Genomic DNA, 14,629 nt, shown 5'->3' with positions numbered 1-14,629 from the left:
ACAAGATTTATGACATTTAACTTTTCTTTTGTGCTGCAACTCAACAGTTCTTCAGCAGTTATCATTGCTTTTCCATATGGAACATTAATATAATCTTCATCCTAAACAATATTCGGGCTCCTTAGCCATTGTGTGGTTGAATAAAACTTTTTTTTTTTTAAATCAAATCAAACCAAACCATAATAATAATAATAATCTTAGCCATAGGATGGTTGACATTTTTTATATTTTTTGTCACACAACCATTAACCACACAATGATACAATCTAATGCCTCTAAAGGCCCTCTTAGCTACTCGTTCTTTAGCCAGTTGGTGAGGCAAACTAACTTGTTCAAATTCTCTGACAGTAAAGCTGACCGCTTCTTTTGCACAATGTGTCCGGCGAGTGAGTCTGGTTTGGCGCATTCCACTTGAACGCCCCTCGCCGAGCAACACATGCTTCGCGTTGCGGTGGTTAGGCGGGTATTGCTACGTCGAAACGATAATGTCTTCTCGCAGAGTGTGCATATCACCTTGGTTTTACTGAATGTTCGATCTTTGTTTTTTTGGAACACGATCTTCCCGTCCAGAAGGTCCTCAGGTTCATCAGAATTATCCATGTTGTTTGTTTGTTTGAATGGCAGCTGCCGTCTGACTGCATTACGCCGGGTTCACACCGGACGCGTAAGCGACGCCGAAGCGAGGCGTAAGCGCAGCGCCAATCCTCTGACTCCCATCCACTCCCATGTTAAACCGCAGCGCTGAACACACCGGAGGCTGAAGCGTAGCGTTGTGCGGCGGCTGCCTAGCGCCGTGAAGCGATCGTTTCGGCGTCGAGTCTATTTTTTCCGCTTGACGCGAGCGTATCGCGACAGGAAACATTTTACATTGATTGATTTTAAACGATATAGATGACATATTTTATATGATATAAATGATCAAATATGCATCCCATACTTTGTATTCACGTTCTGTTGTCTTGGAGTTTTAATTTTACCACTTTTACCAACCACATTATTTAATGTCCCCCTCTGCCCATCCACTACAGCCACACAAGCAGTCATAAAGATAAAAAGAGAGCACGTTAGAGAAGTATAAACCAAAACGAGTCCGTCGATGCAGCTGCGTTGCCTTCTGCGGTTGCAGTCGCGGGACTATTCTGCCTTTACGCCTCGCTTCGGCGTCGCTTCCGCGTCCGGTGTGAACCCGGCGTTAGAGCGGCAACTAGTGCAGAGGCGGCGGAATTGGAAGGTCCTTCTGCGCATGCGTTAAATGCGTTAAAAAAAAAAAAACGAATTAATCCTGTAATTTAATCATAACTCGTTAACGCGTTATTTTTCACAGCTCTACACAATATATAGATAGATAGATAGCTTTGAGACAGTGCTATGCTCGGAGATGGTGGATTGTTGTTGCTGGAGGCCATCACATTTACCTTTTAAAGAAGTCCACAGGCTTCTCTTTCAAGTCGGGGTGTTTGGTGTCGAGGTGCCTTTTTAATTTGCATGGCTTCATGCTGTCATTTGCCAGCACCTCGGCACACAAAACACACGGAGGACATTGCTCAGTCGTGCCAGTGACGGTGAAACCAAACTGCAAATAGCTCTCGTCATATTTGCGAAGCTTTGGCTTCTTCGCAACTGGCCCATCGGTTGTCTGACTTTTACGAATCAGAAACTTGTCCATAGTTGTGTTTGTTTGCTGATACAGTGTGTGTGATGTTAATAAAGTTCTAATTGAAACGTTGGGGTCTTGTTAGTGTGTTTGTATGTGTGGCTGTGAGCGACTTGCACACGAATAATGAATAAGGCTGAGCTAGACAATGGTTCCTAACCAAACGAACAGTACACAATGTGGACAGGGACAGCACAGAACAGTAAGTAAGTCAAGTGCTGGTGTTTTATTTGTTGCAACACGGTGGATGATTGAAGATGTAAAGGTAGGTGTTAAGGAGAAAAGGGCTAGCTGCAGTTTGAAGAAGTTAGCTAGCTAGAAGGCTTTGATTTTTTTTTTGTCAGTCCAGCCCCTAGCATTTCGCCACTGAGGGAGCTTTCACTAACCAGTGATAGGTCGTCGGTCGTTTTTTTTTTTTTACTTGTTTTTTTTTTGTGTCTGTGACATTGCACCCCACCTGGAGAGTGTCCGCGCCCCCCCAGTGAGGACCACTGCTCTAGACTATGAAAGATGAACTGTGTCTCATAATGTTCATGCAGAACCAGCAACTACCGGGTTATTATTTATAATTTTCTGGCTTACTGTTGCAGAGATCGTGAGAGGCCGCCCAGGAAAGGTTTTAAAATGTGAACTTGTGTGTTTTGTAATACCCAGATGTTCCCTACAAAAAAAAAAACGGTATTTTATCGTGTCAGCATGTTCCTTACTAGAACTACATAGACTCTTTCCAGTTCTGCTCCAAGGACCCTGAACGACCACAAAGATCCTCAGATTCACTGAAAGGAGACATAAATAGAGCATAAAAGGCTCAATATTATAAGGACAACATGTCTGTATGATTTGTTGTCACTTCATGTCTTTTTCAGTTTGGTTGTCTTGTCATTTTTATGTGTGTCGGTTACTCCTGTGTCCAGATGTTTATTTTCTTATAATTTCTTCACGGCTGTAGACTAACAGGAGTTGCAAATAGCAGGTATTTATTTACATTATTTCATATTATAAAATGTAAGTTTTTCCTGTAAGAAAGTTTAACAATTAATAAAGTAGAGTCTATTATAGCCAAAACCTGTTTAAAATAAAAATTCCCTTTTGTGTTTTTAGTGGACTGTGTTTCCTCGCTGAGTTTCCACTTTACATATACACGCAGGTACTGTAGACAGATGGGTTATAGTCTGTTGCCTTACATGATGGTTTTTTTTATAGAATCTTTTTGTGGTAAAAATGTTTGATTGTTTGTCGTGAGCACTAAAGCACCAACCTTTTTTCTGTGGAAATGAATCATGTGATATAAGGTATTCTAAAGAAAGAGCCCTCGTCGTATGACTGCATAACCTTTCCTGAACTTTTGGGTTTGTTTGTACTTTTTTCTTTCTCAATTTATTTGCAAAATGAACTCTCTGTTTCACCTCTGCTGTCGATGAAACTTCTGTTTTCTTACATGCTGTTTTCATATATCCAGAGATTAATTTATTACCTGTTGTCTGATGTTCAATGGCATTATCAAAGTAAAAACGGTTAAAGGGAAATAGTATTGGACTGTGTCACTTGTGTTAATGTGCAGGCCACAGTGTGTCTTGCTTGCTGCAGTGTGTCTTGCTATATTATCTACAACTGTGAAGTTCAGTCGTGCGAGATGTGTGATCATTAAGTGTGAAGCTGAACTGAAAGTATCACTCTATAGGACATTTGAAATGTGTGATAGCCTTACTTCAGTATTCTTATCAATCCAAGATGGTGACCAGCTTCCCCTTTGCCCTTTCTGTCGTTTTCGCATTTGACTCAAACAGTTGTAATCAGCAAGGAGCTGACATTTCAAACGCTGTGGGTTTCTCACTGTGTTTTAAGTAAAAGCTTAAAAAGAGGAAACACTCTTAATTTTTTTGTGGAACTGGTACTGCATTAACTAGAAAGGCTGCTTATCTCTGCCAAGGCCCAACAGTCCCCTGATGAAACCCTGTCTGAATTCACTAGATCCACATTTCATCTGCATCAAATTTCACACCTTAACATGCCTGATATTTTTTTCATCAAGATCCATGAATCATTCTCTGAGAAATCAATGATGGAGTTGAAAAATGCCGTATCTCTTAATTTGAAAGGAAGTGAAAAAGTAATGGTGTAAGTTCCTGTCCGATATCACATCCTTCCACCACGTCTTATATGTGCAGTAGTTTTTGCGTAATCTTGCTTTGAAACTAACAACTAAACAAACAAAATCGAGAGTACCACATTCATAAGTATATCATTGTAATTCTTTAATGGGGATTAACCACAACACACAGGATCATAATGTTGATCTGAAAAGCAAACAGGGAAAGTTCTGAAGCGGAGAAACAATAACTGCGGACACAAGTGTGCATCAATCACAAAGTTGTTTTAAGACAGGAAACTTTTTCTGATAAATATGTTTCCAATATGTTAATTTTAGCACACAGGAAAATTATCACATGCTTGTTTAACACATACAGAAAATTGCATTTCAGCATTTATTTGTCTTTACAGTTGTCTTGACCCACATCCTCCACACAGAGGAACTGCAGCTGCACCAAACTCAGCGATGTTTACACGTTGGCGTAGATCGCGTCATCCCAATCAGTCTGTGTAGGAGGTGAAGTAACAGTTAGACTTGTATTCACGCACTGAAATAATGAAGGAATAAAGAAAACTTCACATGCCTCCACGTTGCCATACACAGGATCGTCGACAAAATGTGACGGTTTCGTTACCACCGCGTAGTTCATGTCTTTTCTGAAGAGTGCAAACACACAAACACACAGTAAATGTACATGAGACTATGCAAGATTGTGTCATGTTAAGTCATGAGGAAACTTTTGCTTGGTTCAAACTGAGGCTGATCTCTGTCACCTTTGGACTGTAGCACATTCAGAGAGCTCTTCTTTGCTTTCCCTCACACCGCTCAGGTGAGGTGTTGGTGTTTCTCCAGATGTCCCCCTGCTGGAAGAGTAAGGACTTTTAATTTAGGATCCAGAAAAAAAACAAATGTAGCCACACCATCCATTTGCATTATCTATACGGCTTATCTTGCAGGTGGTCGGCTGAAGACCAAACAATCATTCACACTCACAACAAGCATACCTATGGACCCCAATCTGCATGTTTCTGTACTGTGGGAGGAAACCAGGGTACTCAGAGAAAACCCAGGCGAGAGGAGAACTCTACAAAGACCGCTGGGATTCAAACTGGGAACCTACTTGCTGTGAGGCAACAGTGCTAACCACTTTACCACTGTGCTGCCATCAGCAAACTGCAAACCTGGACACAGATTGTCCTGCCTTCTAAGACATTTACCCAACTTCTCCATCTCACGCCGGGTTCACGCCGGGTTCACACCGGACGCGGTAGCGACGCCGAAGCGCCGCGCATTACTAATAATATCACATACTTCTGCTGTTATCAGCCTGCAGTAAAAACGGCATTTAATCATTTTTTTCAAGCATATACTTACTTGTTGCTCCAACATTAAGCAACAGCGTCCCAACATGTGTCTTTTTTGGTGTTGTCTTTATACAACATATGCTGAGAATCAACAACTCAAGTTACTTCTCCACTTCAATGATTAATTTAATGTCATCCATGTTGAAGAACTTCTCCGCTGTTAGCTCCGGTAAATGTCGGGTGTCGAGGGTAAATTACGTATTCTCCACTCAAGCCTATGTGGAGAATACGTAGCCCCCCCCCCCCCCCCCCTCTCTCTTTTTATCTTTATGACTGCTTGTGTGGCTGTAGTGGATGGGCAGAGGGGGACATTAAATAATGTGGTTGGTAAAAGTGGTAAAATTAAAACTCCAAGACAACAGAACGTGAATACAAAGTATGGGATGTATATTTGATCATTTATATCATATAAAATATGTCATCTATATCGTTTAAAATCATTTTTCAGTGTGTTTCCTGTCGCGATACGCTCGCGTCAAGCGGAAAAAATAGACTTGACGCCGAAACGATCGCTTCACGGCGCTAGGCAGCCGCGGCACAACGCTACGATTCAGCCTCCGGTGTGTTCAGCGCTGCGGTTTAACATGGGAGTGGATGGGAGCCAGAGGATTGGCGCTGCGCTCACGCCTCGCTTCGGCGTCGCTTCCGCGTCCGGTGTGAACCCGGCGTCAGAGGCCAAAGTGAAGTGGCTTATCTAGTATCAGATACATTATTAGATCCATACGCCCCAAAAGAGAAAATATATAAATATATAAATGTGAATGTCTAACATAAAGACAACCATAACAATGCCTCTTCAGAAGTGATACGTACGTGCAAAACCAAGTGAAAGATGATTTCATTTTCAGAATCACTGATCATTCCTACATGAGATTTCTCAGGACAGATCGGAATGTGTTAACTCCTGCAGCCACAAACATTTCACTCGCACTCGACCATCTTTTTTTCATCATATGAGTCATAATAAATAATCATAGCATCTTTATAATCAACTTCCAGTTTCTTTAAGCATGCTATTTTGTAGTTGGGCAGTACCAAGATGCTTTACCATATTACTGACTTCACTTTCATTGGGAGGAAATGTTTTCTATTCCCACTTACCATTTTTTAACAAGTCTCACAGCCATTAAAAGTATCACCAGGAGCACGCCTGCCCCGATGGCGATGGCGATATAGAGACTCTGCATCGCACCTGTCCAAACAGAAGCCACCGGCGGTCACTTTCCTCTTATTCCACAGTTCAAACCGTCAGTAGTTTATGCAGAAATATCATTTGAAACACTTCTTTACCGGTCAGAGGTAGTGAGAGTACGAGGCTGCCGTTGCCCACCGTGTTGTTTGCCAGACAGTGGACATACTCAGAGGATTCAAACTCGGCCTGCAGGGTTCCGATGGTGACAGAGCCGTGTCTCTCTATCTTGGTACCTGGTAGGACTCTTTCAGAAAGCACAAAATGGACCATGCAGGGAGGTTCGGAGTCAGCAATGCACACACACTTTACCATCTTTCCCTCTGAGGAGCAGGAGGAGATGCTCTTAATCTCAGGGGCATCTGTAACAAGGAGTAATTATAAGTTAGCCGTACGAAAAATGTTCAAATAAAACAAATAAAAATCTTTTTTATCATTACATTTCATGGATTGTACTTACACAACACAGTGAGACGCACAGGGCTGGAATTATTTCGTCCCACTGTATTGATGGCGGTGCAGTACAATGCACCCATGTGTCTGGAGACGTTTGGCATCGTGTATTGGTTTCCCCGATGCAGCTGAGCACCAGTTTCACTGAACCACTCATAGCTGCTGGCGGGAGGATGAGCGTCGCTGGTGCATGTCAGCTGCACGGCTTCTCCCTCCTTCACATCAGACTTGTACTCAACCCTCACATTCACTGGGGCGTCTGCAAGAAAACAAAGGAACTGGTTGTGATTCCACCAACAAGTGTTACATTATGTTTATATTTTATATTCTTTTATAACGCTGAAACAGGGGCCAATGCACGTATATAAACGAGATAAACTAAGTCTATTTAGAGGCCTTCAAAAACCTAAATCCAGTCAGGGGCGATGCAACAGGGTTGGCAATTCAGGGCTTCGGCCCGGGGGGGGCCTTACCACCTTTATAGACTGTGACAAAATGTCTCAATCCCCCCCAAGTGGCTGGCTACAGTTCACACACCAAATAAAAAAGTCAATGTACAAGTCAATTTTTTTTCTCAAAGACGGCTTCAGTCATTTAAAATTGTTTTTATCAAACCGATCTTTGTTCAGGTGACGATGTTTGATGCGGTGTAACGTTATGATCGACTGGCTCCAGGTGAAGCTCTCGGCGCAAGACGCCAACGTTTGTATCAGGGATATTTTGGCTTCCTTTCTGGATAGTGGGAGGAAAGTCATCTGTCATTATGAACAGTCTATGATTACACTTTTACCATTTTGTGAGGACCTCCACAAATTCTAAGTTCGGCATGAAAAGGTGATTGTGGCCCCAGAAGTCCCTTGAAACCCTCCTGCATCCAACGTTATGACGTTTGAAACCCCTGCTTTTACTGTCAGCTCCGCTGTATAGACCTACGTTTAACCTGGAGGAGCTTGGACGTTTTCTGCTGCTGCCCTCCGCTGTGGTGTACGGTGCACTGTAAATACTTGTTGTGGTCAGCGCTGGTCGGGTGAAAGGTCAGAGCAGCCTTCGCTTTCCACTGGTCGTCGTCAAACTCCAGAGAATGAAAATGTTCCTCTCCAGAGTGACTCCATCTGAAGACAGGAAGGGAGGTGGGACAGGAGGGAGACACGGAGCAGTACGCCACCACAAGCTGACCCTCAACTAAGTCCTCTGACAGTGAGATAGCCACATCGACTTTACCTGGAACAACAAGAGAGGTTGTGATTGTAAGGGTTCTGTCATGAAAATAAAGGAAAACACTTCATCTGTTCAAATCGATGATGCAGTCTTCTGAAGTTCTGTACTCTGTCCTCACTTGTTCATCACCTCCACCAAGAAGATAATGTTTTCATTTGTTTGTTTGCAGGATTACACAAAAACTACTGAACCATTTTCCAGGCAATTTATTGGAGGGGTGGGGTGTGACCCAACGAAGAACCCTCGGTTCTCAACCTTAATATGTTATGATTTGGCGATAAGTATTTTGAATATGTCCCTACCTTCATCTGCCTACCTTTTATTGTTTTATTCATTTTGTTTTGTTATTGCCATGTATTTTGTGACGCATTTTGTAACCTTGTTTAGATAAGGGCTCTACAAATAAAGTTATAATTGTTATTAACTTCTGGTGTGGATTAAGATTAGAATTCTTTTTCTCACTTTCTTTAAGATTCTGAGATTTTTGAGCATTTTTCAACGTTTTTGTTGTTTTCTCAGAGGATCTTGGTTATATATCAGGCATGTTTAGGGGACTGATATGAGTTTGGTCAGTTTGGTGCAGATCCAAATGAAAGTGAATTTAAATGTGGTTTTATAAGGGCATAGTTGGGCCTTGTTGAGATGAGCACTATATCAAAGCTTAGTTTGCAAAAAAAACAGGAACCATTAGCTTGCTAACAATAAAAAAGTACGTTTATCCGCAACCCAGGAACCAGCAACTGCAGAGAATTGTGCGAAATCTATTTCCTGTTGATTCAAGCAGTTGCCCTTAAGTCACTTTATTTTTCTACATAGCAGGTCCCACTGATTCACATCATGCTCAAATATATTCTAAGCTTTTCAGTCTGATATTTACTAAACGTGTTGAGAGAACTCCTGTGGACACATTATTTTACTTGAAGGAATTGTTGAGATCTGTTGTATCTCCCTTCATTTTTACACATCTGTCAATAGAAGTGAATCTTAAGTTATACTGTTATGGTCAAATGAGCCAGATGAGGGAAACCAACTAGTGACAAATGAGGAACCAGTCCCTGGCTAAATTAGACATTTAAAATAATCCCTATCGGCACCTCTGTCTTTGGGGTAAAGGTTATGACCTGAACTTTCCAACGCTGTAACAACTAGTGGGACACTCAGTCAAGCGCACACCTCAATCTAAACAGTCCCCTTATGAAACCACATTTAAAATCACCAGAATTTTTATTTGGATCTGCACCGAATTTCACACATTCATAAATAACAGTCCCATAAACATCCATGATACATCATCAAGTTCCATGAATTATTCTAGGCGAAATCTAGTAAAATGATGAAAAATACCAAAAAATCTCGCAATTTTGAAGAAATAGAAAAAAACTATTTAACGAACAACCACAAATTAAATCCTAACCTCCTTGGCTGAGGTAACAAACATTTACCGCAGAAGAAAACACTGTGGTAGTGTTTAAGTGTTTAAGTCTTTTTTGTTTATAATTTTAAGTAGAACATAATCGCATCTCAAGTTGAATGAGTGATTCATGAATGCTCTGACAAAAAGGAATATAATTTAATTAGGGATGCACCGATTTATCGGCCGAACATCGGTAGCGGCCGATATTCGCCTCGTTTACTGATATCGGCTTATCGGTAATAAACTTGACTTTCACCGATATCATTGGCCGATGTTCATATTTGTGGTAAAACCGCTGGGCACGTGCCGCGGCTGGGGGAGCAGTCCCTCCGTCGCCCTCCTCTCCGCGCCGCCGGAGGCTCAGTGTGCGGCACCGGGAGGTCCTCATCCGGTGGCACCTCACGGCGTCACTGGTGGGGGGGCTTTCTTTCTCTTGTACCGCGGGGCGGTGTCCATCGTCGGCGCGGAAGGCGTTGGAGGGGACCGGGTACGCGGTCAGCGGCGGCCACTCTGGACGCGTGTCGGGCCCTTCTCGCGGATCACCTCAGCTACGGCGACCACTGGGGGAACCCTCCGGCTGGCGCCTAGCAGCTGACTGAGAACTGGTGCGGACCAGGGGAATCCGACTGTTTAATTAAAACAAGCATCGTGAAGGGCCACGATGGTTGTTGACGCGATGTGATTTCTGCCCGACACTCAAAACAGGTAAAACTGAGGAGGGCTTGTTAAGTTATCTTGACTCACGCAGTGTAACTTGGTGTAAAAAGTATGAGCGTAGCGTCTGTTTAAGTATTTTATTCTCATGTGCACCGGCTCTATTCATCCGTCTCATGCACAGGTAACAAGGGAACTGACAACATACGTCCACATAGAAGCCGTAACACATCTAATAAACGGGCAATACTGCTACCGTAAATCAATGAGAAGAGCGTTCTCTATAATGATATTTTAACAGGGCTGTTTTAGACAGGGTAAAAAGGTACTGTTTTAAATTACCCTATTTTGACCAAAATATGTTACAGACATTTCATTAAGATCCCGAGGAACCATTTCAACTTGCGGTAAAATGGGCATAATATGTCTCTGTTAAATAAAGTTTAGTTAAATCAAAGATTGTTTCATAAATCTGATCCAATCTGTGCTCATTAAAAGATAAGAGTGATGAAGGGCTGAAATTTTTTTAAATAGTGCTTTCTAAATAATGATTTAATGATTTTTCTGGCACAAAAGGGTGAATGAATAACAACAAAAAGAAAATAAACAAATATCGGTATCGGCTATCGGCCAGATTGTTATTTTAAATATCGGTATCGGTATCGGTATCGGCCAAGAATTTCCATATCGGTGCATCCCTAAATTTAATGAATATTTATTTTATTACAAGAAGAGAGAATCACGTAAATATTTTACTATTGAGAAAGTTGTTGTGTATTTCTTACCAATCATTGTAATGCTGACTTGGTGATCTTTGTAAGAAAACTTATCCAAGTGTTCCATCTCAATCCTGAACACAATCGGCCCTTGGTCACTTTGCTGGAGCGGATCAATCTTCAGTGAACAGTTCTTGTGCTCGATGTTTCCCAGCATCTCTGTGCGATCCCGATACTGTGGCGCAATATTAGACTTGACTGGGTGATACACAACATGATGCGTGGCATCGGTCCAAATCCCTGTGAATTGAGTCGCCTTCTTTCCATTATCTGGGTAGTTGTAAGAGCAATGAATCACCACACAGGAGCCAGGGTGACCTTTAACTGTGGACGGCACGTTAATGGTCCAAGACGAAGCTTCGGTTTGAGCTACTGTCATAAAATGTAAAGAAAAATATAAATATTATTCTCAGGAGAGAGATAATAACAAAAAAAAAGAACAACATTGCTTATGGTCTATATTGACTATAAAAGATTATTGTATATGCACTTTACCGTTAAAGCAGAGCCACACTAAGAACAGACGCCGATTCAAAGCGTCCATCTCGTCCTGTCGCGATCGGATCTGCAGATGAAGTGACAAACATTTCCAGATTAATGTGGCACCGCTGTCCCTCCCCTGATGAGAGATGACTAGTTTCCATTCCATTTTTATTCCACCGCACGTCCACTAAGTTACACACAAAATTGTACTTTTGTCTCATGAGACATTAGGGAAGTCTTATTAATCATCCTTTCAGTATCCCTCTTTTCCACCTGGCTGTTTACAATATTTCCAGCTCTTCCCCCATATTTCACTCACAAACACACAAAATAACTATAAATGTGTAAGAAAGTTATTTTAATAATATCTGTTATGCATCTGTAATCACCATCTCTTTATCTCAACTGTGACCCCCCTGCTCTCGCTTCCCTCTTTTGACATACAGTAGGGGAGTTTTATTTATTTTAGTTGCTTCTTACTTCTCCTCTTTTATTCCACTTAAATGAAACCTATTGTGGTGACCCAAAAACGTCTGTGTAGCTGGTTCTAATTATTCATTAGATACTCAGATAATTGAAAGGATTATAGCCCCCCTGATTAACTTATCGTAAGTACTGCTAATGGGCCGTTTGTTAGTAAACTGCTTAGTTATCTTGAGTTCAGAGAGAATGAAGAGGTGACAATTGAAACACTGACGCTGTAAAATCCCTTCACTGTGCCCTGACGTGCTCAACAGGTGGTACATGAAATAAAGTCAACAATAGAACATTCTGGTTTAAATCGATGAATTGTAGTTTATTATTTATGAAGTGTATGTTTGATTTTATTTGCTCCATCAAACAACATGACCAAACTTCAGAGAAAACCACAAACATGTTTTTTCTAAAATGTGAGAGCAATGACTCTTCTGCTCTAAAATGTAATCAAGCGTTCAAAACAGTTTCAACGGAAAGGTTTGAATGTATTTTCCCATCACGCTTGCTAACGTCTTAATTACACATTTTCTGCAGAGAACTGGCCATAAATGATATGAAAAAAAGAAAAGAAGGTATACTACAATGACAAGATCCAGGTTAGGCAAATATGAAACCTTTACAGCAAGTGCTGAGTGAAATGACATGTTGAGTAAACGAAAGGTCACTGGAGGTTCAGTTGCTGAGAATTACAAACCTTCTTAAGAAATCAAACCAATTTCAGACGATGAAAAGGAACTTCATTCTACCTGTCACTGTGAGCACCATGAACAGAGAGCTGTGAAGACAGGATGTCCTTGTCTCTGTTATCTCCTGTATAAGTTACCGCGTCACGGGCTGTCTTGTCATATGTCTCGACATCAAAAAAAAAAATTCTAACACCTACAAGGTCTCTCTTTCCGTTCATCAGCTCTACAGTGCTGAGAAGAGTGAAACTACTCATCAGATGTCATGAGTGACAAACCAGCAAGTGTTGCAGAAGTATCATATGAGCTGTTTGCTGTTGCACCTTCACAGTCGAGAGGATCCTCTGGCTGAGTTCCAATTGGCCATGGTGATTTCAGTTCATCCACAGACCCTGATCTCCAACGAAAGCAGGGTTGAGCATTTCTCCCCTCTTCGGATGGAAGCTGTTGCGTTCCTGATCGGTCAGATCAGCGTAGCCGGCGCTGCGAGTGCGTCGGACCTTCTTCACAGATAGACGCTGCTTCTGTTTGACTCTCCAGAGGTCCTCCTCGCACTGGGTCATCAAGTCCTGCAGCTTGACACAGTCTTCTTTCTGCCGCCCCCAGGACAGTTTTCTGGGAGTGGGGATGATGAGGCTGGTTGACCCAGAGTTACCCATGTCGGGAATATGTGCTTGATCTGGAAGTTGGGGATGTGCCAGCAGCAGATCTGTGTTTTTAAAAAAAATGAGAATGCACCGAATGAATATGTTTCTATTGACAGATTAAACTAGGATGGCCGGCAGTAGAATCAAGGCCAATCAGTCCGCTTATGAAACCATATTTAAATTCACTGGATCCGATTTTTATTTGGATCTGCACCAAATTACACAAACTCATATCAGTCCCTTAAGCATGGTTGATTGCTTCATATTTTTCTGTCAACAGATTTAACTTCAGACTACCACTTGAATAAACAAGATGTCTCTCCCTGTCTATAGTCTGACCCCAAAATCCTCTGCGGCATATTTAGATGTCACTTCCTGGGTCTTGGTTTTACTATCTATTTCGTTTCAGAGTGCTTGTGATTCATTTTATATTTGTCGACTAATGCTTTCAATATCTGAAACTAGACTCAAAAGAGTACATACTTCGGTCAATGACCCATCAGTCCCCTTTTGTGAAAATGTAGAAAGGCATCCTAGCTTGCTATGTTTAAATAAATTAAGAAAATATACTGGAAAGCAGAACAAAGAACAAGCAGATGTAAACATAACCTCTTAGATGGAGGTAATAAAGTTATGCTAACCCACAGAATCCTCACAAATAGATTTTTACCTACACAGGCCTCTGCGATGTTCCTCCACGCTGCTGCTGGTTGATCTGCTGAAGATCCTGCACCGAGTGAGAAGAAGTGTCAGGCTCCTCCATTATAAAGACAGACCTGCAGGAGAGACTGAAGGCCCGGCCTCGCCTGTCCTCACAGGAGCAATTCATCAGATCTCCCTGGATGAGATTAAACACAGCACAAACAATAGAAGTTAAACACAGCTGATGAATGGATCTCATATTAAGTCTTGCATTTTAATCAGTTAGCCAATCAGTCAACTGATCAATCAATCACTGGGGGATTCTCTTAATCACAAACACACCTCCATTGTTTAATAGTTAAACTGTCTTGTCCTTGTTTCTTCAGTTTCAGGGTTTCAACTCTCTGCTGTTAGTGAATTAAAAGCAAATACAGCTAATGTACAATAACTATGTGTTTTAATATGGAAATTCAGTGTCCTGGTCAAACCTTTCTTACTTTATTATTTTTTATACTTACACTTTTACTGCTCTGAAAGTATTTCAAGAGCAATGACAGTAACTAAGAGTATAAAAGTATAAGGAAATGAAAGTATAATAAGACTGCAACAACTTTATGTGAATGTTTCCTCACCCTGACACCAAAGTGGGGTTAAGTTCAGTGAGATGTGACTAATTTCCACACTTAGGATTGCGACTATGATTTTTTTTATCACTTTCTTTTACGCTGTGCGACAGGCCTTCTTTTCATGATGTCCAAGGGAACAGTTAATGGATCTTAATGATAAAAATCAGGCATGTGAAGAGGACTCATATCAATGAGTGTGTGAAATGTGGTATTGATGGATTTACCCTTAATTCTCTCACAAAAACGACTCCACAGAT

The 14,629-nt window shown here is 41.5% G+C and overlaps 1 protein-coding gene across 4 annotated transcripts; it reads right to left on the bottom strand.

Annotated features, from left to right (window-relative positions):
- Positions 1-3,888: 3,888 nt before the first annotated feature.
- On the bottom strand, positions 3,889-12,741 carry LOC128449694 (B-cell receptor CD22). Of its 4 annotated transcripts, none has more exons than XM_053432980.1 (10): positions 12,469-12,741; positions 11,310-11,379; positions 10,824-11,183; positions 7,686-7,973; positions 6,760-7,011; positions 6,401-6,661; positions 6,212-6,302; positions 4,520-4,609; positions 4,330-4,402; positions 3,889-4,251 (listed from the first exon to the last, which is right to left on the bottom strand). In XM_053432980.1, exons 2-10 carry the CDS (start codon positions 11,356-11,358, stop codon positions 4,216-4,218), a joined length of 1,500 nt encoding a protein of 499 aa, XP_053288955.1. In that variant the 5' UTR covers positions 11,359-11,379; positions 12,469-12,741; the 3' UTR covers positions 3,889-4,215. The 4 variants fall into 4 exon arrangements, with proteins under 4 accessions (XP_053288955.1, XP_053288956.1, XP_053288954.1 ...); XM_053432981.1 differs by having other exon boundaries at positions 12,521-12,741; XM_053432979.1 differs by having other exon boundaries at positions 10,824-11,186; positions 12,469-12,740.
- Between the last annotated feature and the right edge of the window lie 1,888 nt (positions 12,742-14,629).

The sequence above is a fragment of the Pleuronectes platessa genome, chromosome 10 (assembly GCF_947347685.1).
Source record: "Pleuronectes platessa chromosome 10, fPlePla1.1, whole genome shotgun sequence".
Classification (NCBI taxonomy): Eukaryota; Metazoa; Chordata; class Actinopteri; order Pleuronectiformes; family Pleuronectidae; genus Pleuronectes; species Pleuronectes platessa.
This window is presented reverse-complemented; position numbering and strand designations above follow the sequence as displayed.

What these genes read in the sequence shown, in the direction of transcription:
- LOC128449694 (XM_053432979.1), bottom strand. Translation starts at nt 11,358, where the DNA reads ATGGACGCTTTGAATCGGCGTCTGTTCTTAGTGTGGCTCTGCTTTAAC. An exon ending in AGTCAGCATTACAATGATTG is followed by an intron (nt 7,974 to 10,823) that starts GTAAGAAATACA and finishes TTGTTGTTCCAG; the next exon opens with GTAAAGTCGATGTGGCTATC. An exon ending in CAAGCTCCTCCAGGTTAAAC is followed by an intron (nt 7,012 to 7,685) that starts GTAGGTCTATAC and finishes GTTTTCTTGCAG; the next exon opens with ACGCCCCAGTGAATGTGAGG.